The sequence below is a fragment of the Brienomyrus brachyistius genome, chromosome 1 (assembly GCF_023856365.1).
Source record: "Brienomyrus brachyistius isolate T26 chromosome 1, BBRACH_0.4, whole genome shotgun sequence".
In the NCBI taxonomy this organism is placed as follows: Eukaryota; Metazoa; Chordata; class Actinopteri; order Osteoglossiformes; family Mormyridae; genus Brienomyrus; species Brienomyrus brachyistius.
In genome coordinates, this window is record NC_064533.1 from 43,764,453 (window position 1) to 43,788,496 (window position 24,044).

The 24,044-nt window shown below is 47.7% G+C and overlaps 3 protein-coding genes across 13 annotated transcripts in view; 1 reads left to right on the forward strand and 2 right to left on the reverse strand.

Annotated features, from left to right (window-relative positions):
* ppp2r3b (protein phosphatase 2, regulatory subunit B'', beta) overlaps nucleotides 1-1,642 on the forward strand; it is a 15,935-nt gene extending 14,293 nt beyond the window's left edge. For all 5 annotated transcript variants that reach the window (XM_049006173.1, XM_049006174.1, XM_049006175.1 and 2 more), the window contains 3 exons: nucleotides 181-299; nucleotides 398-504; nucleotides 934-1,642. In XM_049006173.1, coding sequence (XP_048862130.1) covers nucleotides 181-299; nucleotides 398-504; nucleotides 934-1,069 — 362 coding nt within the window. In that variant the 3' untranslated portion in view covers nucleotides 1,070-1,642. The remainder of the gene's footprint in view (nucleotides 1-180; nucleotides 300-397; nucleotides 505-933) is intronic.
* si:ch211-269e2.1 (cohesin subunit SA-2) lies at nucleotides 1,576-19,546 on the reverse strand. 6 transcript variants are annotated; one of them, XM_049006168.1, is made up of 33 exons: nucleotides 18,662-18,822; nucleotides 18,433-18,554; nucleotides 17,336-17,457; nucleotides 16,973-17,060; nucleotides 16,270-16,425; nucleotides 15,596-15,692; nucleotides 15,375-15,451; nucleotides 15,219-15,290; nucleotides 14,795-14,999; nucleotides 14,415-14,566; nucleotides 14,174-14,247; nucleotides 13,963-14,086; nucleotides 13,220-13,318; nucleotides 12,444-12,523; nucleotides 12,071-12,178; nucleotides 11,762-11,870; nucleotides 11,581-11,683; nucleotides 11,335-11,438; nucleotides 11,170-11,262; nucleotides 11,012-11,101; nucleotides 10,693-10,896; nucleotides 10,499-10,575; nucleotides 10,335-10,422; nucleotides 10,166-10,246; nucleotides 9,194-9,286; nucleotides 8,750-8,924; nucleotides 6,922-7,061; nucleotides 5,290-5,391; nucleotides 4,953-5,101; nucleotides 4,734-4,862; nucleotides 3,276-3,484; nucleotides 2,923-3,019; nucleotides 1,576-2,831 (listed from the first exon to the last, which is right to left on the reverse strand). In XM_049006168.1, the coding sequence occupies exons 3-33, from the start codon at nucleotides 17,377-17,379 to the stop codon at nucleotides 2,744-2,746; spliced, it is 3,507 nt and encodes a 1,168-aa protein (XP_048862125.1). In that variant the 5' UTR covers nucleotides 17,380-17,457; nucleotides 18,433-18,554; nucleotides 18,662-18,822; the 3' UTR covers nucleotides 1,576-2,743. The 6 variants fall into 6 exon arrangements, with proteins under 6 accessions (XP_048862125.1, XP_048862129.1, XP_048862123.1 ...); XM_049006172.1 differs by lacking the exons at nucleotides 18,433-18,554; nucleotides 18,662-18,822 and adding an exon at nucleotides 19,417-19,546 and having other exon boundaries at nucleotides 14,795-14,843; XM_049006166.1 differs by lacking the exons at nucleotides 18,433-18,554; nucleotides 18,662-18,822 and adding an exon at nucleotides 19,417-19,546.
* Nucleotides 19,547-19,989: 443 nt separating this feature from the next.
* Nucleotides 19,990-22,976, reverse strand: si:ch211-218d20.15 (uncharacterized). 2 transcript variants are annotated; one of them, XM_049010127.1, is made up of 8 exons: nucleotides 22,747-22,976; nucleotides 21,996-22,059; nucleotides 21,803-21,863; nucleotides 21,616-21,683; nucleotides 21,393-21,495; nucleotides 20,973-21,091; nucleotides 20,731-20,876; nucleotides 19,990-20,350 (listed from the first exon to the last, which is right to left on the reverse strand). In XM_049010127.1, exons 2-8 carry the CDS (start codon nucleotides 22,038-22,040, stop codon nucleotides 20,245-20,247), a joined length of 648 nt encoding a protein of 215 aa, XP_048866084.1. In that variant the 5' UTR covers nucleotides 22,041-22,059; nucleotides 22,747-22,976; the 3' UTR covers nucleotides 19,990-20,244. The 2 variants fall into 2 exon arrangements, with proteins under 2 accessions (XP_048866084.1, XP_048866078.1); XM_049010121.1 differs by having other exon boundaries at nucleotides 21,996-22,105.
* Between the last annotated feature and the right edge of the window lie 1,068 nt (nucleotides 22,977-24,044).

The window sequence follows — 24,044 nt, forward strand, 5'->3', positions numbered from 1 at the left end:
ACCCAAAGCTATATGCATGGAAAATGTGCTGCAGAGTGCGCAATGGGTTTAACAATGCAGTCACCCTGATCAGAAATATTAACAATCAGATCAAAACATGGTTGCGAACGGGTGTAGAGCTTCTACTCACTTCACTCTGGGTAAGAGTGTTTGCTAAATAAATGTGAAATCTTTCTATAGGCAAGATCACGCTCCATGACCTGAAGAGGTGCAAGATGTCCAGCATATTCTTCAACACGTTCTTCAACACGGAGAAGTACTTGGAACACGAGCAGAGAGATCCTCTGTCAGTCGCCAGGGTGCGGAATGTTGCAGATTATCATCCATATCAGCCTGCATCGTGTAGTCTGAGAGTAGGAGCAAAGGCTAATGAGCGAATATCCTTGTCCCTTCCCAGGATAGCGAAACTGAGGGCCAGGACATCTCTGATTGGGAGAGGTATGCCGCAGAGGAGTATGACATTCTGGTGGCAGAGGAGACGGCCAATGAGCAGTATAATGAAGGGTAAGGCTTCTCTCTCAAGCCCATTCTCTGGCTTCATACATGTGTAAACATCAGCTCAGTGCTAAGCAATATTGTCCAAGTGTCAGTAGATCACTACTGGATTGTTTGACTGGTCAGCTGTAGTACTGTTGCAAACATTCAGTAGGAGGGACATGTGTTGCTGACTGGTGTGTCATGGCGATTTTAGGATCTTCACTGATCTGTAGCATGAAGTTCAAAGCTGACAGATGACTCAGGATTACTCACGGTGTCTTCATAAGGCTCGCCACTGCTCACTTTGTGGACCAGCGTCATGTACCTCCTTCTGATCTAAACTTCTGTGAAAACTGTACTCAGTGTGTTGAGGTTGGACAGCAGTTCAAGTGTTGAGATAACATTCTGCTGGTTATCTGTGGTAATCGTTTGAACCCTATGTGGTTTCCCCCCCAGGTATGAAAATGACTTTGACCCAGCAGAGCATCACATTGCCAATGAACTGGGGCTGTGGACAGAAAAGAGGCACCTGTTTGGTATCCCCAGTCCCCACTGCGACATTGACTTTGAGTACGAAGATGATTTTGAGTGAGCTCCGCAGCGATGGGCCTGTGGGGGCCACACAGCGTGGGGGGTGAGGGGTTACCGCAGATCCGCTCTCTCTCTGCAAATGACAGCTCTGTGATGCTGCAGGATACCTGCGCAACCGTGACAACAGGAAATGCTGGGCCCTGGCCACAAAAGCAGCAGCAGAGGTAGTGCTGGTATTGTCCCCTCTAATTCCATAGCCATAGCCTCCAGACCCAGCTGCTGGTGTGGTGCTGTGCTGTAGTCACCTGGGTGAACAGAATGTGTGTTTTTGCATGGTTCCACACTGGAGGCGTATTGAGTAGAATAGGGCTTGAGTCACCTCATTGAATTCAACTGTGCTTAACCAATTATGAGCTAGTATGACATTCCAGAGGTAGGAACCAAGATGTCTGGCACTGTGCATTAAGGAAATTCTAGGAAAGTGTGCCTTGCAATAATGCACTTTGGATTTTTTTTGTGGGAGGGGTAAGTTATTGGATATGTACAGTTAATTATAGAAGTGCAGTGTTAGTCTGCAGATAGTTTATTTTGCAGATGTGTGCTTCACAATAAAAACACATCACAAAACCCTAAATGCCCATTCTGAGATTGTGGACAAAGCATAAAAGGGAGTTTTACAGAAGCGTAAGTGCATCCACCCTGGGTTTCCTCTTCACACACACACACGCACGCAAGAGGGCCCATGGCAGCAGTTAGAAACAGTCAAACACCATCACTGTGGCATCTACCTTTGATTTGTGCTAGACCTGAAAGGGTATTAAAAAAAAAAAATTCCCTGCCAAAATTGAGGAAAATTAGTTTTAAACAGACAAAACTATATACAGTAAATCACGGGACCGTAACGGGAGAAAGCGAAATACATTAAGAACATCACATATAAAATTTTGGCAAAGGCATGAGATGCCCAACAGAAGTAATTTCCCCAATTCGGATCTGTAAGTCACATTCAGGGCACAACATGATCACGTCTCCATATGCAGAGGCTGTCCAGCCATGGTGACGGGGGCAACAAGATCCCAGCTGGACAAGCAATGAGTTATGAAAACAAACCGATCGCCATTTGAACCTTTTGCGGTCAGAGGTACAACGCGGACATCAGGATCAGTGCTGTGGAGTAAAGGGTCCATTAGCAACCTTTTGTAAGTAACATCACTTCAAGTTCTGGGCTGATTTCTGTAAAAAGCTATTGCCATAAAAAAGGTCACTGCCTTGAAAAAGACCAGTCAAAACTCCAGTCCCAGGTTCAGCTGGTGAGCAAAGCTGACGCTAATTCACTAAACACCTCATTGGTTCTGTAAAGCGCTTTGCGTGTCTTGGAAAGCACTTTATCACTAACATTCATTCATGTTCATTCTGAGGCACAGCACCAAAACTAGAATGTCCCTTTAAAAACCCTGCAGTTATATCATACAGAATACAGTAAAGAACTGCCAAGATTAAACATTTAATTCCTGAGTGCTAGAAATTCCCTCGTCCCGACACAGATACAGTATTAGTCATTAACTTGGTGTGGGTGTCGCTTTGCCTACTGGCAGATCTAGCAGTGCAGCACCTTACTACACGATTCCCGCTCTACCTGCTTCAACCCCATAATGGGAATGCAACACTGGATTCCAGTAGCTTCCACCCAAACATTCAGGTATGTGACATGCCCTCAGCTCACACACCAGACAGGTCAGGGGTCCACCTCCACTGCATCCACGTTCACCTCGTCGTCAGTGGCGCAGAGCAGTCTCTTTGGCTCCTGTCTCGTCTTGGCAGCGCTGTGTGGTGATATCAGAGCACACACATCAGCAGCACCCGTCTGCAGTGAGCCTCTCACTGTGTCCTTGTCTGCAGTGACACGCCACTTACCTTGCAGTAACCTTCAGGGCCTTTCTCCCCTTCGTCTCTGGCCAGATGAACACAGGTGAGCTCTTCAGCTCTGGAGTCTTGTTGCCTTGCACCTCTCCTGTCAATCAGGACCACAGGTGGGTGTGACTGTGCCAAGTACCTGTAAACACTATGCCTGTCTAGGTATAAATCATCATTACAATCCCCATAGCATAACCAAAGATACTGCTCTTAGCTGCCTAATTAAAGCTAATATAAATCAAATACGTGAAAGGTTTAAAAAAATCATTAAAAAACCACTGCAAGTCCATCCTGGAACTGGATCTTCAGGCTACAAACAACTGCTCACTCACAGCACACGAACGGCACCGTACCCACAACGGGGGCCGGCTTCAGTGAGGAGGAGCGGGAGCCCTGGGCCGAGAAGGCCTGCCTGGAGGTGTCCGAGCTGACGTGAGAGCCGGCATCCTCCGGTCCCTCGGCCGTGGCCATCAGAGAGGCCCTGTAGTAGGCCAGGGGCAGCCAGCAGTCCTCCTTGCTGCTGACGGCCAGCTCCCCAGCACACTTCTGCAGGTAGTTGTATCTGTGGGACAAACCGCACCTTGCCTTAACATTTGTGGCTTGATGGGCCGAACAGCCTCCTCTCCTTTGTAAATTTCTTATAGCTCAGAAAAGCAGGTCTCTCTCCCTACGGAACAGTACAGCTCAAACCATACCGGCTTTTTATTTAGGTGACAAAACAAATTCATTCACTAGACTGGATATTCTCCGAAGAACTCCCTCCCCTACCCCCCCAATCCCTACTCCTCCCACACCCCCAACCTCCACAATCTCTACCCCCCTTCACATACTCTCCAAAAATCATTATTTAAAGCTCGACTCAATTTGTCGCAGTCTCATCAGATCACACTGCGACCGAAATGTACCTGCAAGTGTGACCATTTATTGAGGACGTGCGAATTAAAATTTCACGTGGTGCAAGTGTGAGTGAAACTCACAGGCGACGGCAAAGACAATAAGTGAAAATGATTTGGATCACATTAAATTGTATAATAGACAAATATTAGTAATACACCGTATCTGTTCATATAAGTGCATACTGTATCCTTAATAATATAGTCTTGCCTAAGGTACACTGTGCATCTTTGTCTCAGCAACCAGCCTCACCCATGCGTGGGCTGTATCTATGACCTGTGCTCCCTTTGGGGAAGTTCACATGGAAGCCCGGGACCTGCACATCCTTTCGTGTGCCAACAGTAAGTGACACCGCTTCCATTTTGGTGTGATGTTTCAAAATGAAACAGGTCCTGGATCATCCCCTGTGCAGTGGCAAGTCTGAAGACCCAAACTCTCTCAGGGTCATTGTGTTCCCACGATCAGGTGTCTCCTGCAGCCACTCTATCCTTCCTTTGCCGCCACCTGGCAGTGCAGGCGCGATTTGTCTGTAAATGGTGCGATTTTGGTCTGATTAGTCTGTAAATGAAATCAGGTGCCGATCTTCATCCATATTCTTTTTGAGTTCATAAGGTCTTGCCTTCTGCAGCCACCCTTCCCTTTACAGACACACTGTATGGGTGAAGATCTGGAATTTTGATACCGAAGCAACACTACTTAGTGGCAGCAAAGTCTGAAAAAGACCTGTCAAATACTTAGAGTTATCACACCAATAAGATCAAGTGTTGGAGGCTGTCTCTTCCTCTGCTGTCACGACATGGTGCGGCTTCGGTTTTGCTGTGATTGGCCTCAAGATTTGATCATTTCATTGCAATCTTTGACAGTGTCAGGGCAGCAGAACACACACTGGCTCCCTGCAGGATGGAGGAGGCACTTACACCGTCTTCTTGTCTGGCTTCAGAAGCTTGCTGGAGAACTCACTCAGGATGGTGAGGTAGGAGATGTTAGGAGGGGGCAGTCTCTCTGCCTGCTGGACAAAGCCCTGGAATACAAACTCGATGCCATCCCTGTTCAGGGACAGGTCCGCAGTCAGGCATGGGTGTGCGGCCCAATCAGCGACTCGGAGGCTGAATCACGGTCGCGCCCTCATCCTGTACCTGTGAATCATGGCCAGAGACTCGCGGGATTTGATCTGGTCCCAGCCGAAGGTGAGCGAAAAGCGCCTGGCCAGCTCCTTGATGCTACTGAAGCTCTGGAACCCGGAGCCACTGCTGCTTTGCTGCTCCTGCTTCAGACGCAGGAAGAGCTGCAGCAAAGGGCAATTGGGGTAAGAACGTAATTCCCACATACCCAATACCCAGCTTAGCACTTAGGGCAGAACATAGAAAAACAGGCCACAAATCCAGGTTTTTCAAAGCTAAGGGGAATTGTGCTAATCAAGCTAATGACTCCACGAGGCGTTCTGAGTCAGTGGAAGGGGACGCTCTCACCTACCTGCTGCAGGCACAGGACCAGCGTCCTCGCACTCTCCATTTTGTCCATTTGCCTGGTCCGACTCAACGTCTCTTTTATGATGTCCCCAAAGTCACTGTAGTACTAGAGAGAGAGGGTGCAGTGATTAGTGCTTCACTGGTAAATGTTACTGCTAGAATTTCATCTGGAGTTAACCTGTTAAACTGACAGTGAGGCACCCCAACAGAGATGATCACTTCAGACTGGGAAGAAAGTTTACAACCAACACTTGAGGCTGCAGTCAGGGTTCTTGTGGCAATAAGCAGGCCTGATTCCGAAAGATCGCCACCGGCACAGGGCCCCGGAAATCTCCAGTGACCACTGTGTCGGAGGCCACGGCTCAGCCTCTCGGTGCAGTGCGAGGCCCTGTTTGTGCCTGGCAGCCTTCAGAGACGCACGCCTGAAAGAGGGCGAAGCGGCGGCGATTAGCCAAGCCGCTCAGGGGGAGCGCTGGGGGCCACACCTCCACCTGTCAGGTGCGGAGCCCCGTGGCTTCTCCTCTCACACCATGTAGGCCCCTCTCCTCTCCTGTCGCTCACACTGTGGATCTTCATTAGTGAAATGTCAGCCACAGGAATTCAGTCTGCCTTCAAACCATGACCAGCATTTGCTTATTTATATCTTTCAAACATAATTGGTTTAAGAATAAGTGGCAAACACAAGATTAAACAAAACGGTTGTATATATTTAATACTTAAAGCCAAAAGCCAAACTGCCGGAAGAATGAGTAAATAAAGCATTTTTTCCTTTTCCCTTCCTTGGGACTTTTAGCTACTAAAACCTGAAAGCTATCTGTCAAAGTAGGACCAGCCTGTTTGCAGGCCTTGATCAGGAAGAATGCTGACACGAGTTCAAAAGCCTTATAAAAAAGGAAGTAGCACCCCCAGCCTGTCAGTGTGCCCTCACTCTCAGACGAGCGCATGTTTGCTCCTGCTAGGGCCCTGGCGTGCGTACATGCAGAGACGCCACGCTGAGCTCCGAAGGCCAAGCTGAGCCCCTTGATTCATCAATAATTGCAAAAGTGTAAATATGTTCAAGAAGCAGAGTAATATTCCTCTTAAAAGAGGAGCAAGAGTGATTGTATTACTGGTACAATAGGATGCCAGTGTCTATGGGAAAAGTTAGCTGAGCTTTATATAGAGAAGCATGTCTGATTGGGTAGGGAGCTTTAAATAGCACCCTGCTATTTAATACATACGGAGTACCTGCAGCACCCTGCTATTTAATACATACGGAGTACCTGCAGCACCCTGCTATTTAGTACATACGGAGTACCTGCAGCACCCTGCTATTTAGTACATACGGAGTACCTGCAGGACCCTGCTATTTAATTCATACGAAGTACCTGCAGCACCCTATTTAATACATAAGGAGTACCTGCAGGACCCTATTTAATACATACGGAGTACCTGCAGCACCCTGCTATTTAATACATAAGGAGTACCTGCAGGACCCTGCTATTTAATACATACGGAGTACCTGCAGGACCCTATTTAATACATACGGAGTACCTGCAGCACCCTGCTATTTAATTCATACGGAGTACCTGCAGCACCCTGCTATTTAATTCATACGGAGTACCTGCAGCACCCTGTTTTTTCCCAGACACTGTACCTGCATGTAGAGCTTGAAGACCTCGACGGCCATGTTCATTTCCAGCACGCCATGCACAATCAGCTTGCAGTAGGCTGCCAGAAGGTTCCGCCGTCTGTGAAGATCCTCCAGGCGGCCGGTCTCAAGGTCGCTCTCGCTGGCTGCATGCAGGGGAGGGAAGACCCATGGACATGTCACAGGACAAGGGCTTAATTTCAACAACTAGCTGTACATTCCCAGGAGAACAGAATGACTGTAACACACATCTACAGTGCTCACAGAAAGTCTCAGGACAGTTGCTTAATTCAATAAAAATATTGCTAATTTATTGGTTTTAAAATAAAAAATCATTACTTTAAATAATGATAAAGTAAAACATTCAAGTAGTAATTAAATGAAACCCAAATTATGTTCCGAGTTAAAAGATCAATTGACAAGCAGTCTCATTGGGTGCTGTGTGATTAGTTACACCGTTACAGTAACATAAAACACCAAACATTTGTGTTTAGTGTCCCTGTGGGAGTCAGTGACTGCAAATGCAATAACAGTAAATGGCAGGAACAACACTGAACGAGTCGGCCTAAACTGTTAAATTGTTAAAAATAAAATGTCTGTGTGGAAGATATGTGCAGATATGTTAAACATTGCTTATAAATGGACCTTTATGAAACCAACAAATGTGCAACATTTTTACAGAATTAGACAAGCGTCCCAAGATGTAAGCATTGTGTATTATTTTCCTACAAAGTGAATATTCTGAAAGTTTTCAGAATTTGTGGTAGTGCTTCGAGAGTAAAAACATCGGCATGGTTTTGCCACCTATTCCATCCCCCCCGGTCACACAATTCGAGGGTAGTGCACTGTGACACCTTCCATTGTCTGAGGTGGAACTTCCAAAAGTTAACATACGGAACCACGCTCACAGCAGCTTTTTATCAGCGCCCTACTGGAATGTCATTGGTGTCCTGGAGATTCCTGGAGGGGTCCAACAGTCCAATGTGGGGCTTAGCTCTGTTATCATGTGAATATACGGCAGAGAATGGCTTCTCGCGGAGCACGGGTCCCCACACGTGCATCAGCAGCAGGCGTGCACACAGCACGCGGTCCATTCCTGCTGCATCTCAGTTTTGATCGTGATCGATTTTGAAGCGTGTTTTTGTATTTTTTCTACCAAATTTTGTACCAAAGAACACATGCTCTACTGCAAACTACCTGCCAACATAAATTGTCTGGACATCCCTTGTAAGAATGATTAATGCCCTCACAGACGTCTATGAAAATTTTTGGAAACTTGTGTCACAGGATTTCCAGCGATGAGATAAACGCTAAATTCAAAGCACATTTTGAAAAGAAAACGAATAGATTAAACATGAACTGACACATTTGGTTTGCATTCAGTGCTGTGCTACGTTGGTGGTGAGCCATTACTTCAAAAAGTGACCGTGCATTTAACACCAGAATATCTTATCAGCCAGTGAAATATCCATTTGCGATTGAGTGACTAGTCGTGCAGTCAAATGCTGCCACCTGCTGGAAAACAGCAGAAGAACCTATGCAAACATGGCAAAGGATGCGGATGCTACAAATGTATCCTACACATTTAGTTAACTTTACAACTGTGGAAGCTTTAGTATTCTATCCATGCAGCATGTATTTTGCTCTGCTGGGTATGTTGTAGAAGAAATACCTTAATAGCTGCCACTTACGAGGGAAACAAACGCACAAAGTAAATGATGTGGCCCCTCGTATAGAGCGAGGCTTACATGGGGAGGGGCGTCACTTAGGGCCCCATCATCCCCATCGCTAGCCTAACACTGGGAAGTCTGGCAGCTTCACAGCGATGACTGACCCCTGCTCTGGGCATCCTGCTCAGCGCCCGTGAAGACGTGCTCCAAGGTGAAAGCAAGCAGGGCCCTCTGGAGCTTGGGGTCCGGGGTGTAGAGCAGGGGGGCACCGGCAGTGTGGTCCCACGCCTGGAGCTGGTAACTGTGAGCGGTGAGCAAGTCACAGAGCGAGAGGAAGGCCTGGGGGGTGGTCGACGGTCACAAGCGGCAACACACAGCAGGGCAAAAAAAGTGAAACCAGAACATTAAGATTTGGTACAAGATCAACATGAATGAACATGGTCACTGATCACTCTAGTCAAATACCTTGAATTACTGAACCACTGTGCGTTCTGCGTTTGCTGTGATGCACTTAGCAGCTGTGGAATTGCCTGATTTATCTGCTTCTGTCAACGCATGAGCAGGCCGCTGGACCCCCAGCACCCCGGTGCCCTGCGGCGCCCGCCTACCTGCTCCCTGACGGTGAGCTGCTCGTGAGACAGGAAGCGGCAGCAGCGATCACAGAAGGCCCGCAGTTGACTCCGCTGGGCTACAGCAGCCTCCTGCAGAGACACGCACCGGAAATGAGACATGACCCTCCCTTCACATCGGTCTTCGATATCGCAGCCAAACACTCCACCAGACACCCAATTCAAGTGGGCAGCCTCAGACATGCCAGTTAACTACCCATTCAATGATCGGGACGCTTCCAGAATGTTCCTACACAAGGTGCAAAAACGCAATAAACAAAAGCCCTACTTGTATACCCTGACACAGGTAAGAATAACCGGAAGCGATTACACCAGGCAGAGAGGACCCTGAACACCACGGGCAGAATGACAGACGAAGCATAAAGCTGATCAGCGCTGCTGACTGACAGCGACTCGTCACATGACTCACTGTCCCAGTGTGATGCCCATGCTTCCCTAACAGACACCTGGGCTGCCTGAACACCGAGGCCTAATTAAATCAGCATGATTTAATCTCATCACAAGTTTCATATTTTCCGCTGAACGAGTCATTTCATATATTTTGTCTCCCCCTCAACTCACTCCAGGGGTCAAATGCCAGAGGCATCATGACTGCAGACTGCAGCAGCGTTAGGGTGCCGACTCAGAATACCGGCCCAACTGTCACTCACCGAGGACAAGGTCCCGCCAAAGGCATGAGCCCACGCGCCTCTCCCACACCAGGCCGTACAGCCCACCTTCACCCAGAAGCTCACATAATGACAGTCGATGGCTCACAGGGAGCTGGGTAAATGTGACTGCACCGTGGCGGAAAATACAATAGCATGCATACGATGCTGCTTCCCCAGATCCAATAGAAAGCCGGTCCCGATCCCTCATTTAAAGGGATCCTCTCGCTCCCGTAGGAAAATGAACCTTAAGAAGCACAGAGAAGGAAGAGCGAGGCGTTGAAGGTCAAGGCTGAATTCTCACCCTGGACAGCGATGTTTCTGTACAAGCACTGAGGCGCCAGAGGATGGAACAGCACACGCAGCGCAGGGCCACTACCGCCACCTGCAGGAGAACCCCAACAGCTGCCGTCAGGGCGGGCGGAGGCGGGCGGAGACACGCAGCCCTATGGAGGTAGCGGGCCTGTGCACACCTGATGGGGCACTCCACCGTGATCGCGCTCCACCCCGAGCAGGCGAGAGGCTGCGTCCTGGAGCCCCCACTGGGACAGATCCTGAGCACTGGGGGCCAAGAGAAGGAGTCGTGTTTGCATGTCCCTGCAGGCGATGCACAGGACTAAGAGCAGAGGTCCCTTACTTGTAGAAAGTGGCAGCTCGTTTTAGCACGGAGAGAATCTCCTCCACGGTGTCCGCATCAGCACTGAACACCCCATCCTGACGAACACAGACAGTGGGAATGGATCAGCTGTGCTCCTCGGAGCAGGAACTCACCCTTAGTCATGGGTGCGTGCAGGTGTGATGGCGTCGTGCGACAGACGTGTGGGAGCTCACCGGTGTCAGCGCGTCTCCCAGCAGTGCGCCCAGCCTCGCCGCCCAGCGCCGCACCAGCTGGTCCCGAGCGGCAGACGCTGCGTCGTGCCAGACTGTGTCCTCGCTGCCCAGTGCCTGGAAGGTGCACGCAGCCGCCTCCAGGACTGCCGCGTCACTGTGCCTCTCCACAGCAACACCCATCTCTGCGAGCAGGGCTTCCTGGTACTAAAAGGAAGGAGAAGAGTGCACTTGTTAGAGCTGCAGAGGGCGCTGGTGAGTCACAGTGAGTGGGTAATGCCGTTGCTTCTGCGTTGGCCGTTACGGAAAACGGGACATTGACCTTTTCTGCACACCCGGCACTACTGGCGTCGATTTGGAAGTACTGGGGAATTCGGAGTAAGCACGCCACCTTCTCCGGGTCGTCCGAGAACTGGAGAGAGAGACAGAGCATGTAGGGGCACGTGGCCAGGGGAGGGGAGCCGGGGGGCCGGTGCCCACCTTGGAGAGCAGCTGAGGAAGGGTCACAGTGAAGTGCTGCGTCAGCCGCAGACAGTCATCAGCCTGGGCCTTCCGCTCCCTGGCGCTGGTCACCTGCCAAACACGCGCATGGCATGAGTGTCCAGCTCAGGCTGCAGCCGGCACCAGAAGCAGAAAGACACGGACCTTCTTGCCAGTTCCTCTGCCTGCTACTGGGGGTCCTTCTGCTGCCTGTCTTACAGATGCTAGGAGAATCTCGATCAGAAGGCCTTCCTGGGCGCAGCTCAGTCCTGTACACACACACACACACACACACACACACACACACACACACACACACGCAGAGAGAAAAGACGGGAACCCCCTTCATTCACAGTGCCAGTGGTGACATTCCTCTCATCTAGGGGAGCGTTCGGACCCTGTCGCACTGACCTGCACCCTGCAGCAGCAGAGAGGTGAGGCTGGCCCAGTCCTTAAGCAGGGATCCTGCAGAGTCCCACAGACTGTCCACCAGGTAAACCACATGCTGATGGAACTGCGCGGCACATCCATGCACTCGGTCAGCTGAGACTACCCCACACACACTCGGGCGACGAGTGGAGGCCCCCCTCACCTCGCTCTCCCTGAAGAACTGAAGGATGGCTACAACCCTGGCAGAAACGAGGTCCCGTTCAGAGGGGGGGCCATCCGCGAGGTCAAGCAGGGTGCGGGCACTCAGCAGCCTGGGCACAGGACCATGTCTCAGGCACAGGCTAAAACCCGCAGATTAACCAAAGTTCCTCAAGCTCAGTCTGTCCACATCTGCCAAGATATTGTCGACACTATAGGCCCGTCCAGCAAGCATGCTCACTTTCAGGGCACTCATTTACAGGCCATGGCTTTCAAATCCCAGTGTGTCCTTCCTTCTGTCCTGCTCACTCACTTTGTGTAGAGGAACTCCCCCGCGGTGGAGGCCAGGGGTCGGTGGGCGGCGAACACCAGCTGGTACAGGCGGTTACAGTCCTCAGCACTTAGGATGTCGTCACAGGACCTGATCAAAGGGGACGGCGTCTCTGCCACTGGAAACGCTATAATCTAGGTACTAGTACGGATACTGGGTCCGATAAAAATGAATAAAATATAAATAAATAAAATACAAATATTTCAGTGCTCTGCTTGGTGCTGCATGTTGTGTGTGTGTGTGTGTGTGTTTGGGGGAGGGGGGTTAATCTATGCATGTTAAGACTGTCAATACAACTATACTCATAATCCATATGTTTTTACCACTGCACCACCGACTGCTCATTCACACTCACTGCGAGATGATCATCAGCAGTCTCAGTGCCTGCACTGCCACCTCGTGGTCCTTGTCCAGTGTCATGGACAGCATTCTCTCCTGCAGGGACAGAGGTCTCACTAAGTCACATGCATGCTCAAGGCTAACCACAGATGAATAATTCAGCTGAAAGCAAATGGCTGCATGTCTCCTTTGTCATTTAGGCAGAAATCGTCACGGCATCCCAAGCTGAACAACACCGATGACCTCACACGGGCCGTGCTGATCGCCGGGCTGCAAAGCGGTCATGCGCGAATACAAAGCCGTTGCCGGCGACAACAGTGGGCCAGCCGTGGACAGGCTGCTCTGACTCAAAGAGGGAAATTACTGAAAAGACAGCACCTCAAAATCACGAAAGAACACAGTTTCCTCGCTCAGCCCTCCTGTCCCCCTGCTCACTCTGGCAGAGCCATGCCAATCTGTGCGCTGCTCTAGGCACTGCGCTCTGGGGTAATGATATGCCTGGGTCAGGCTAACGACCCAAACGAAGGGCTACAGAGCCTCAGGCGAACCCAAGGGCCCTCGCTAGCTGCAAGTCATTAGTGCCGCGTTAATGGGTCCGCTCTCCCCGGCTGGCCCCCTGCCCGCCGATTCAGGCGTGGCATCAGCGGGCCCAGAGTGCTCCTACACTCCGGTGGTCCCCAAGGGCTGCCCGCTCCCAGCTGAGAGCAGGAGGATTTCCCAAGGGGGGGTGGGGGAATGAAACCACAGCATAAGCAGCAGCCTTCATTCAACACCACAATGAAAGAGAGCTACCTTAAAGCGACTGGTGAAGAGATCCAGTTTGGGGATCAGGAGCGGGTCGCCGTACAAGCCCTGCAGACCCCGCACGCACTTCAAACGGACATCGGGTTGCTGTCGTGGGGGGGGGAGGGGTGGGTAATTAGTAACAACATCAAGACACCAAATCACAATAAGGACTACAAACTAATTTTAAAACTACATTTAACCCATCAATGTTTTAAAGGTACCATGCCCGGTTTAAAAGAGCCTCACAGCAAACCACAGCAATTACCCAAAAGCAAACAAATTTTTATACTCTGTCCTGTCAGTCAAGGACGTTTTGATTGTTTTTTTCCCCCAGTCCTGAAAAAGGCCATGAAGGCAGGATTTGAAAGGTTCTCTCAGACACTTTGGCAGAGGAACACAGAAGGTACATAGAAAGCGGAAGCTTCGATCTCTCTCATTAATGCCTCGCTGGCAAGATGACAGGAAGCAGCGGGATCGGTGCTATTCAGCGGTGCTGACAGCGTGACACGTCGCAGTCAGACAGCGGCAGCTGCGGGCCATGCTGTCACTCAGAGAGGGCCCCGCATTACCATAGAGACTCTCCCCATCGCCGGCTCACAGAGACATACTAACTGAGCCCAGAGGCAGAAACAGAATCACTCGCAGGAAAGTAACTCAGACCAAAAAAAAAAAAACGTAAAGAAGTTTTAGTCTCCAGAGACCGCAGAGGTGCTGCAACCCGCTCCCCCACCCTCGCGCAGCATCCGCACCTTGTCGTAGAGCATCCACCCGACGTATTTCAGATAGCTGTCATTGAAGAACATGTGAGCGTACAGCCGCATCCAGACTCCCAGCTCCTCCATGCAGATGGCTCTGATCTCCGGAATCACATCCCTGGCATGGAGAGGCCGACTGTCAGCGCAGGGACCCAGTGACCACAGCATGGACGGACAGAGGCCACGGACGGAGACTCTGCCCTACCGATATCGCTTCAGAAAGATGCCTTTGAAAATCACATCCATCATGTTCTCCATTTCAAGCTTCTTGTCTTGCAACTGCAACACAGAAACTAGAACTTGAGTCACATGGCAGCCCATGTACTCCTTATCTTCAAACATGACAAAGTGTTATCAGCCAAACTGTCATAGAGGGAGTGCAGAGCCTAAATGAGGGCCGACGTGCCCGGCGAGGCACAGCGCTGGCCATACTTGGTCACCGTCACCTCATCAATCTTGCGCTGGAGCTTCTCCAGCCGGGACCCAACCCTTCTGTTGGAAGCCTTAGCCCTCTCCACCTCATACAGCCTCTGGCTGTTGTCCACACTCACACTGAGGTTCAGGGCCACGCCAATCAAGGCGGTGAGCAGCTTCACAGCTGAGGAACAGGAAATGGGATCAGGCAGATGGAAAGTATCATACAGATGTGAATGAGCCAATGTATCCCCTACTGCATCTCCGCATCCCATTTTTAACTAGGTTCCTCACCAAGAAACTGTCTTCCATTACCACAAGCAATCAATAATGGAATCTGCTAACAGCTGGGAATTGGCTAATGTTAAAATTGCTATATGACCCTGACACATCAGGCTTAGAGGAGCCGTACCTGCCAGTGTGCAGGTGTGCCGAAAGGCCCGCACTCTGGAATCTGACAGCTCGGTCAGCAGAGAAATGAGAGTGTCCGTCAGGTAGCTGTCAAAGACGCCGCTGTACTTGCAGTGCGCCACCAGCACGGACACGAACTCGCAGAAGCTGGAGCGGAAGCGCTTCCAATACGGGCCGGGCATGATCAGAGGGTACTCCCCACCGCCCTCACAGAAACCACACACACAGGCAAGTCAGAGTCCACAAGGAAGAGCAGGCAGGAGAGAAAGACCACCCTTACTGAATGCTAACTACATATACTGTTAACGCACCCACCCAATCCTGCACTAGATTTACAAAAATGTTTTGGCAGCTCATCTTTTAAAGACGAGATGCATTTAATGCATAATGTAAAAAAAAAAGATAATATTCTGTGGCAGCAATACCATGTCCAAAGGCCATGTGACCGTCAGGATCCAAGGAAACGCAAGAAACTTCTTGTACTGCAGGCCAGACCCCTGCAACAGATCAAGACCAATGAGAATAACTTCCATACCAAACATGGAAACACTGACAATAGATGAGGAGAATAAGGTTTCTACCTCATCCAGTTCCTCCACCATTTTGCTCATGACGTCACTGTCTTGCTTGCACTGGAACATCTCTGCTGTCACCACCCCTGTGACAGAGATACAAGGTTCAAGCTCACTTGTACTGAAGGGACACGCAGCACAACTCAAAATTTGCCTGTTGCTCGCTACTGGAAAGTAATGAGAGAACCAGGAAGGGAGGGTGTGCTACAGGAAGATCAGGGAGAGCTTGCCTTTGCATCCTGAGCACTGGATGAAGAAACTGATGAGATCCAGGAGGGCGGTTTCTCGGTCTGTCTGATAGGCTGCTATCCAATCATCCACTACAGCCTGTAGGCACACAGTTAAGCTGAAAAGAAGCCTTTAACCTCATAAACCGTCAGCAGCTCTCAAGAATCAATTTAAACAGTAGATAACTGTGTTGCTCTGAATGTCCATCCATCAATTTTCCAGGCCAAAATGGAAGGGATGCAAGGCCAAAAGAGATCACACATAATACAGGAATCAAACCCACAACCCTGTGAAACCACAATGGTCCGTGTTACAATATTTCAATATTTCAACTTTGTGATGGGTAAATATTTTTTACTTTCTGTACATTATTCAATAAATTACACAAGATATTCAACACTATTATAACATTTTTTTTTTAAAAAGTGTAAGTGTGCTAAGCATGTTTATGGTAGGCTAGGCTAGGCTGTGATGTTTGCTAGGTTAGGTGAACTGCGCTAAAATGCATTTTTGCCTTACGATATTTTTGCCTTACAAAAGCTTTATCGGAACATAATCCCATCGTAACTAGGGGAGTTTGTCCAACAGAATTTGTAGTGATGTTGCAGTGACTTGCATGAAGAACAGCTAGGCAGCCTCACGGCCCATCTGAGGGCGGAATAGCGGGTCCACTTACCTGCATAGCACTCTTTCCCATGGTAACCACTTCAAACAGAGTAACTGCTTCAACATCTCCATTCTCAAGCTGAGGCCGCTCAGCACTGCCCAGGTTTCGCTCCGAATGTCTGCGCTTGGCGTTTTCCGACCTCTCCCGCAGCCTCCGCTTGCCCCTCTGAACGCCACACATGTCCGACCATTAACACAGACCTGGACATTTCACATGTACTAGCACATACTAGTTAAACATACTAGCCTGGGTTCAACCACGTTTTACTGTATAACTGCCCTTCATTGGTAAATTAAGCTGTAAAGATGCTTCAGAGGTGATTCTGCATTGACAGCAATCTTCCTGTTTTGAGGTTCCATTCACTAAACGACAGTGCTTTGTCTCCCAGCAGGTCAGGCCTCTGTGCCTGTGCTGGAAGGTGGCTGGATCGAATCCCGCCCCCCTCGGCAGAAAAGTCCCGTGGGCCCTTGAGCAAGGACCTTAACCACCCGAAATGCTCCAGCTGGATGAATAGCCTGACTATTGGACGTAGACCCAAGCTTCACTCTCAAGTGTGTTTGTCAAGTGAGAGGAAGCTGGCATATGCGAAAAGACGCATTCCAATGTACCGGCCCTCAAAATGGCAAAAACAGCTCTCCATCTCAATCATTTCATATAAGGGGTTCACACCACAGCCTGTCCAAGGTCTGTGACAATGACACGTCCTACGCACCGTGCCCTGCTGCCGATTTTCATTTGTCACTCCCGCTGAGTTGTGATGCGTGGAGGCAGAAGAGCCTAGATCTGCGACGGGGGGTTGGCTGGGGGGGGGAGAGAGAGATCACAGAATCAGCGCCGACGTGGCAGACCTCTGTGGGCACCCTGCGTTTGTATCGAGAGGAACAAACCACAGCTAGCGACCACAGGACCAAGCTGGAGGCCGGTCAGACCGCTGAGTGAACCACTCACAGCAACACAAAGTGGAAAAACAAGTGCTCCATAAATCACACATGCTTAAGGGTACATAGATCATTTATCATGTGTTGACAGGATGCACAATACAGGATTCAAACCATGTCTAGCAAGATGGCCTTACTTCTGTGTTGAGGGCCAGGAAGCCAGGGCTGGGCCTGCAATCATATCTTCTCAGATCATTTTCAGATGGAGTTCCACCACTTTTCAAATGCTGCTTTGGGAAATGTGGTCCTAGATTAGTACCTGGGGAGGAGAAATGGAAACTCCTGATTATCATACAGTTCAGTAGTGTTGGGGTTGTAGCTAATACAATTAACGACGCTACTACTTATTTCAGTGTAAATAGCGATGTAGCATAATAAAACGTCACATTTGACTTACGTTGACTTACGATCTATGTGACTTACGACTGACCGACTTTACGTCCGTCAGACGCCGCAGACTTGTGGCCGCGCGAGTGCGGCACGTATGACTGCGGGCAGCGCGAGGATCCCCGCGAGACGCCCATTCATTCATCTCGAGCTCAGGCTCCTGTTGGCAGCGCTCACAGTGCAGGACACATTATGCAGGGCACTATACATATGATCATTTTTGCATGTAAAATAAAGAGCCGTAATTCAACTCGTAAGTTGATTTTTGTTTCATAATGTCCTTCTGATTAATGCTTCAATAACGACCTGTATTATTTTTCTCTCTTTACAAAGACGGATATACAGTATAGTAGTAATAGTGTTGAACATCTTATTGTAAGTGTCCCCTTTCTGAAACAAACCTTATTGAAGTGACCAGTCCCCAAAGATGGTATGACACCATTTACGTGCACAAACTTCAAGGAGTAGGTGCTCAAACGGGGGGGGGTACCTTTTGTTGACCATCGGGGGTCCCTCGGTAGATTTTGTGATTGTCAGTTACCGACACTAAGATCATCAAAAGGGGGGAGGGGAAGCGGCAGGTGCAACCTGTGTGACAAGTTTACGGGCATGTCGAGTTAGTATACCGTAGTGCTAATCGGTAGCCCTAACCCCACCCTAATCCTAAAACGGTGGAACTGCACATGCGCAGAAAGGCTCGATAGCAAGTCTCGATATGTAGCTCAACTTGTGAGAACAGCGGCCTCTGACTCTCCATAGTGAGACATGGTGCCACATGTGCGGCGACTCCGCAGGGAACGCCGCGGACGCGCGACCTCGTAAGGAAAAGTTATTAGGAGCCACTTACGCTCAGATCGCGGTGCCTGGGGGGGGGGGTTAGCTGACTCGCATGGATGTGATTTGCAAACTTGGGTGTGTTAGTTAGATAACAGAGAAGCTCCCGGTGCATAAGGCTGCGAAATCCCGGCCCTGCATTTCAGGGAGGATAAAACACGTTTATCCACATTTCCACTTCATAGCCGCGGGTAATTTAAATAAAATGTCTAAAGGTCATTTCTTGTTTGTAGGTTACCTACCTACAAACACACAGCCACACAGAAACGTCGGCATACAATTTAAAATGTATCTATGGTCTACAAATATTCTGCGGTGGCAATTAAGAGAACTGTGGAGTCGCTCCTCCCGACCGAAAGGGCCTGAAACCCCAGGGACCCAACAGAGAGGAGAGGAGCCCGCAAGCGTCCAGAGTGCCGGCACACTCTCATCACGACGTGCAATAGAAAAGATGGATTACCGCTTCGGTAATTAAAGTGTAGAAATAAGAGCTGCAAACCGCGACGGTCCGTGCGCGTCGCCCTTTGCGAATAGGCTACTAAGCACTGCTAGCTATTTAGCTAAAAAAACGAACGGGATGTAGCTACTGGTGTTTTGGCAAAAATGCCAGAATGTGAGAGGACAACCTGCCTTGTCAGTCATTTTACCTGCTTGTTCATTCGTCCAGATCTAAGTTCGCCCACCCACTTCCCCATAGAGCAGGTCTGGGGAGAATAAGAACTAAATTTTCTGTCACCAGCGCAAGTTAGGCGCTTTAGCGTAGAAGTGATTAAAATACATATACACCCACCATTATCTTTACGCCGCAACTGACATTACGAATCAAAATTTCGTAATGTGCTATAAGATAAAGGTACGTCGATCTGATTTCGAGGTATCTACTCGTGGAATTTTTATGTACAGCTTCTGCAAACATTTGTATGCATTATTATTAAATTCAAAAGCACGTAATATTATAAAATTATGGATTATTTTTCAGTTTTAGAAATGGCCTTACCTCACAGAGTGAAGGATGCTGAAATGTAAATAAACAATCCTTATACAAGACCGATGGCCTTTCCGCTTGCATCGGTATGACTTGGAGATCGTCGCAGTCCGCCACCTTGTGGTGAATCTACCGAACAGCAGGGTCCTTCTGGGGGAGCTGCGGTAAATTACGCTTCGCATATTAACGCGGACTTAATAGATTTTTGTTTATTCTCTGCTGTTCCACGACCATTATATATTATGGACGATCTCAAAATGTTAATTCCTTTTACAATAGTATATATAATGAATTAATAAAATTGTACGAAAAGTGTATTATTTTAATGAAATAATGTAATACTTGTGATGTCATACAAATAAAAATCCTTTCAATTCAAAGAGCTACGAATAAATATGAGTGATTAATAATGTAGTGTAAAAAAATATGAAAATACGCCGTCCAAAACAATTTACTTCAGTTAAACTATAACTGTCAAAACCATGGAACAATGCATAGAGTTCTTAAAATAAGGCGAGTTCTTATGTGGAAGTTCAAGGTCGGCGTATCAGCTAAAGTTGTCACATTTTAATTAAGCAGAATCGATTTAGTTATACAAAATAACCGATTTTAATGTTGAATCACACCCCATGAAACATACATTAGAATATCATTACAACTCTATACTAACAAACAACTTGGTTTGCACAATACTACAAATAAAACCTAACACTGTTTCCATCTTTTTTTTAGAATAAATATACTTTACACGTTAAGAAACACAGAAACATCACACATGCAGATGAAGAGAAATGATACGTCTGAGTGTCGCAGAGTAAACAGAGAGGCGTGCAGCGTCTGTCATGCAAGGTTTGAGATGAAGCGCATGGCCGCGCTGAGGTCCTGAGTCAACTCTTCAGGAAGCGACAAGACAGAAGAGATAATGCAGTGAGTCACATCCAGTATCCTGCAAAGAGTTTAAAATCCCAGTGTAGCAGTCAATTAAGGGATGAAACATACTGAGTACAAAGTCAATTAATGATTAAATAATAATCAAATAGAATCTCATTGTAATTTCACAGACAGCATTTACATCAAATCATTTATCAGAATGAGGTGTTCTCCTACTGCTTCCAGGTTTCAACTTTCAAAATGAACCCCTATGTTCAGAATTCACCTAATCGGGATTTTATCCAAAGCGTCACTCAGCTGCATGTGATGTTACTCGATTGCATGTTACATGACAGTCTAATTAATTCACTTTGGCCCAGGTTCCCAGCTAAGCCCACCAGGTTCCCAGCTAAGCCCACCATAAGTGTGACGTCTACACTCTGTGCAACCTCTTACCAGTTAACATACTGGGCAGGCAACAGGGGCTCTTGCTTGGAACTCTCATCTGTCATGAGGGCCATTTTCAACTGCTTGAAGTTGGCTTCAATGTCCCTTTTCAGCACTGATAATGGCATGATGCCCTTGAAGGTGCTGAGAACTTGCTGTGGGTCATCAGACACATTTCCGGTCAGGAGAAGCAAATGAAAACAGCATATGTATTATGAGCATTATGGATATTATAAAGGGAAGTCACTCACATAAAGGACGGAGAGCTGGTGGGCCACGTACTTGTGGCTCCCCAAGTGCTTCACGTCATCCTCAAGCTGCTGACTAAGAACGAGTATCTGGTTCAGCCTGGCAATGTGAGGAAAGTAGTCTGCGGGGACACGACTGTGCTGAGGGGATATTCCAGCTTCATTCACACCTTCCTTAACAACATACAGTGAGCTATCAGCTAAATGCGCTAAATCTGTGGGACATCTCTTATTGGTTCTCAATAAATTGGTATGAATTTGAGGATTGCTCTGTGGTTCACAAAGTGAAGTCCTGGGCATGTCTGCAGCATCTGGCAGTCTGGGTTTGCCCAAGCTTATGCTATGCAAACAATTTTAAGAGATTCAGATCTGATGGACAAAAACCTCAACAATGTGCAGCCGGCACTGCGTCCGTCTCCTCACCGTCCATGGGTGGCTTCTCCAGCATGTCCACCGGGCTCCCGTGTATAATGAAGACTTCTACCCGTGGGAACATGGCAGACAATCCTACTGCATCCAAGTAGTCCTGGTGAGTAAAATGCAGTGCGACTCACTTCTCCTGAACTCATTGGACACCAAAACTGTATAGAAAAGCTAAACAATATCTTCAGCTAGAGCGATGGACAGCAAGGTATCGAGAAGTTACCTCCATCAGTGGTGCAGGTCCTGGCAAGTGCTCTAGACACAGATACATGCGCTCTATGATCTGAGCACCTGTATGGAGGCAATATGAATGTCCATGAATCTGAGGTCACCAGGAGCAGTGCTTACAACACAGCAACGAGGTGTTAGGGTTATGGGTGGGGGCTGAGGGGGGGGAGGGGGGCACACACCTTCGCGCTGAAAAGAGTCTGATTCCTCTGGACTGAGGTCCTGATTAAGCTGCTCTTGGAACTGGGGGAAATTTTGGAGAAAAGTGGGTTTGACTCAACACTGGCACCTCGATCCATTTGTCCATTAAAACGTATGAGCTACTGGCAGGGTGCATAACCTGCCGGATCTGGCTGCCGGATCTGGCTGCCTCACCTGGGCCCTGATCAGGAGGTCCAGCTGGCTGCAGAGACACAGCATCTCCAGTCCTACCTGCTCGCTGCTCAGGTGCACAGGCAACAACGGCTTCCTTACATGCAGCTCCACTGGTTACAAGATAATCACACACAAAGTCTAATACGAAGAAAACTCAGCTCAGATGACATTTTCATTTTTCTTGAAAACTCACCGGGACAATTCATTTAGCCTAAGTTCAGTCACCTGGATAGTAAGGATCAGATATTTTATGCATTCCAAAAAGAAAATGCAATAAACATGTAGTATTTAGTTCTTTTAAACAAAAGCAGTTTTTTTTCCAGCCACTAAGGTCAGTCAGTACATTGATACTTTTTTTTTCTTATGTGCCTCACTACAAATTTTTATTTTACGTGAATCATAGAATAATCAAAGTAATAATGGGTGTTATTGTTGTATAAATACATGTATTATTGTCATTGATGTTCTTATTATTAAATACAATAATAATGTATTATTAATATCAGTGGTGGTACTAGACATAACCTAGAACGCTTGTGTTGAGCTGTGCAAATAATGCTAAATTAAACAGTATCCGAATTTAAGGATAAATAAAATAAGAACGTGATGAGGAATAATTGTGATTGACTGAACAAGCTTACAAAATAAACTTTAATTTAAAAAGTCCGTGGTTGTAATAATGACCACAGCATCAAATTATAAAGTAGATCCTAAGATATCTTTGTGTGCAGTGAAAGATGTAACGACTTACCTTTGAATTTAGCGTCGTATGAACAAGGCTGGCAGAGCGGATCTGTGATGCTGACAGCTGCCATCGTCGCTAACGCCGGGTAGCCAGTGAAGTATACCTGTTAACACAGCATGACCACACCGCCGTTTAGCAGTCGGTGTGTTTGCAGCTGTAGGTTGTAAAACGCCCCATTGACTCGGCGCAATGATTTTCGGTTAATACTGCACCGTATAAAGGTATAGAAACGGAAATCATCTCCGACGGGGTGCTGTGCTACACCGGAACCGCTTTGGTGGAACACCAGATTTTGGTCACATCGTTTAAAAATAACATTTTAAACGTTTTGCGCATGTTGTTGTCTTCCCTCGACATATATTAAAGCCATTTAATGAGTACAAGTCATGTTTCAGTATCATTTTGATTTTAGTTTGTATGAATATAGCTGAAAGTGTCAGTTTTGCGCAAATTATATTCGCATTTTCAATTTTGAATGTCCGTTTGCCACTGCGGGGTATAAACACAAAGAACTGTGAACGTGGATTAACAAACTCTTTAGCGCAAGACCTCGACTTATCTGTATTTTTAATATAGATTAAAGAGATCATCAGAGAAAAGATCAGGAAGGGCAACAATGGGAAAATTATTTACTTATGAAGATTCAGGGGGAATGGTTGAAATCAACAGAATGTACGTGATATAAAGCAGACAAAGACCATGGAAGGGGTGGAGAAGGAGGAAAATAAAAATAATTATACGGGTGAACAGGATAATAGAAATAGTATGTGAAACGCAAGTTTTAATTGGATAGGTCAACTTTTTAGAGATCAAACACCAGCATGCCGAAGCACATAGGTTCATGTATTAGTTTGTATGGATATGTCTTATGTGGCCAGTTTATGGGGTGGTGTGGACACGAATGTGGGGAATAATATGACAGAGGGGAACGCTGAGCGAACAATGTTATTCATGTCATTAAAAACACTGCCCCAAGGTTCAAAAGATAAGAATCGCGTAATTAGCGTAATATTTATTTTACCGAAAGTTCTTAACTTAAAATGGGGATCTTTCTCATTGTTAACTGCAATTTCAATGATTTTCAGTCTCCTCTTTATCAAGCTATTTGCCAAATAGGTTTTAGAGAACTACGCTCTCAATGAAAACAGCACAATGGTGGCTCTGACAGCTGAACCTCTGACCATGCCAATGTGCCGATCGAGTCATATACTGAGGAGCAAAGGAGTCTGTAGGTGCACATAGTGTAGTGAGATGCTTTGATGTCACAGCTCCTCTGTTTGAACCATCCCAAACTAATACACGGA